The 1,236-nt window shown below is 48.5% G+C and overlaps 2 protein-coding genes across 7 annotated transcripts in view; both read left to right on the top strand.

Moving 5' to 3' along the window:
- Positions 1-1,236, top strand: part of LOC103393431 (RNA binding protein fox-1 homolog 1) — a 363,631-nt gene that overhangs the window by 71,743 nt on the left and 290,652 nt on the right. The window lies entirely within an intron of this gene.
- The window catches only part of stx1b (syntaxin 1B), a 10,094-nt gene that overhangs the window by 7,136 nt on the left and 1,722 nt on the right, over positions 1-1,236 (top strand). Inside the window, exons 4-7 of the mRNA XM_008330411.3 lie at positions 215-289; positions 425-498; positions 791-899; positions 1,068-1,141. Coding sequence (XP_008328633.1) covers positions 215-289; positions 425-498; positions 791-899; positions 1,068-1,141 — 332 coding nt within the window. The remainder of the gene's footprint in view (positions 1-214; positions 290-424; positions 499-790; positions 900-1,067; positions 1,142-1,236) is intronic.

Below are 1,236 nucleotides of genomic sequence, written 5' to 3'. Positions count from 1 at the left end.
TCACTGCGCCCCCCCAGGGGGGCTCGCCCCACTATTTGAGAAGCACTGTCTTAACTGAACCTGGCTTAACCTGAAGTTGGACATAGAGCTGGCTAAAGTTAACCTAGCTATCTTGGGCTAAAGCTAACCTTAAGAATCAGAGCTGGTAGGTTTATGCTTCAGTTACGGCTTGACTAAACCTGTGCTGCTGCTGCTGTTGTTGTTGTCCTTTCAGAGACCAAGCAGGAGCTGGAGGATCTCACAGCTGACATCAAGAAAACAGCCAATAAAGTGCGTTCAAAATTAAAAGGTAAACGGACGAACATCACTCCCTTGACCACAGCAGAACCAACGACCAGTGAAGGAGGTTAACTCTGCACTAAACACACACACACACACACACTGACAAGTCTGTGCATGTGTGTGTGTGTGTGTGTTCCTGCAGCTATTGAGCAGAGCATTGAACAGGAGGAGGGCCTCAACAGATCATCAGCAGATCTTAGGATCCGTAAGACACAGGTGAGACAAGAAGTGACCTCAGTGACCTCAGTGACCTCAGTGTTGTCACACCAGAGGACGTCAGTGATTTAACCTCACAGACTAGAGTCCGTAGAGAAATAAGTCGTTTTTAGCCTCACGTACGGTACAGTTGTAGCCTACGCTGCCTCCTGTGGCCTGGTGCGATTTCAAAACAGTGAAGTCAAAAATAATTTTTCGCAGCAATCCCTGATGTTCTCTGTGAGGTCTGGTGTGGCAGAGTGATTGGTTTACAGACTGATGCTGATTCAATCTTTACCAACCTGTCCCTCAGCACTCGACGCTGTCGCGCAAGTTTGTGGAGGTAATGACTGAGTACAACACCACGCAGTCAAAATATCGCGACCGCTGCAAGGACCGCATCCAGAGACAGCTGGAGATCAGTGAGTGCCACCTGCTAACCAAATGCTTACACGCTAACAATGTGATGATGCGCTAGCAAACATTAACAAAGGAGAAACAAAGTGTGTTTAATTGTTCCGTAGTCGTCTGATTTACCCTAATTTAATCACGGTGTGTGTGTGTGTGTGTGTGTGTGTGTGTGTTCACAGCTGGAAGAACCACCACCAATGAAGAGCTGGAGGACATGTTGGAAAGTGGCAAACTGGCCATCTTCACTGATGATGTAAGCCCCGCCCCCTTTGCCGCTTCACATCCTATCATAATCTAATTTCAGGATGGCAAGCGGCCAGCGGGGGGCGCCGGGGCATCTGGTGAATA

Source organism: Cynoglossus semilaevis, chromosome 17 (assembly GCF_000523025.1).
Source record: "Cynoglossus semilaevis isolate Cse_v1.0 chromosome 17, Cse_v1.0, whole genome shotgun sequence".
Taxonomy (NCBI): domain Eukaryota; kingdom Metazoa; phylum Chordata; class Actinopteri; order Pleuronectiformes; family Cynoglossidae; genus Cynoglossus; species Cynoglossus semilaevis.
The sequence above is the reverse complement of the archived record's forward strand: the minus strand, read 5'-3'. Positions and strand labels throughout refer to the sequence as shown.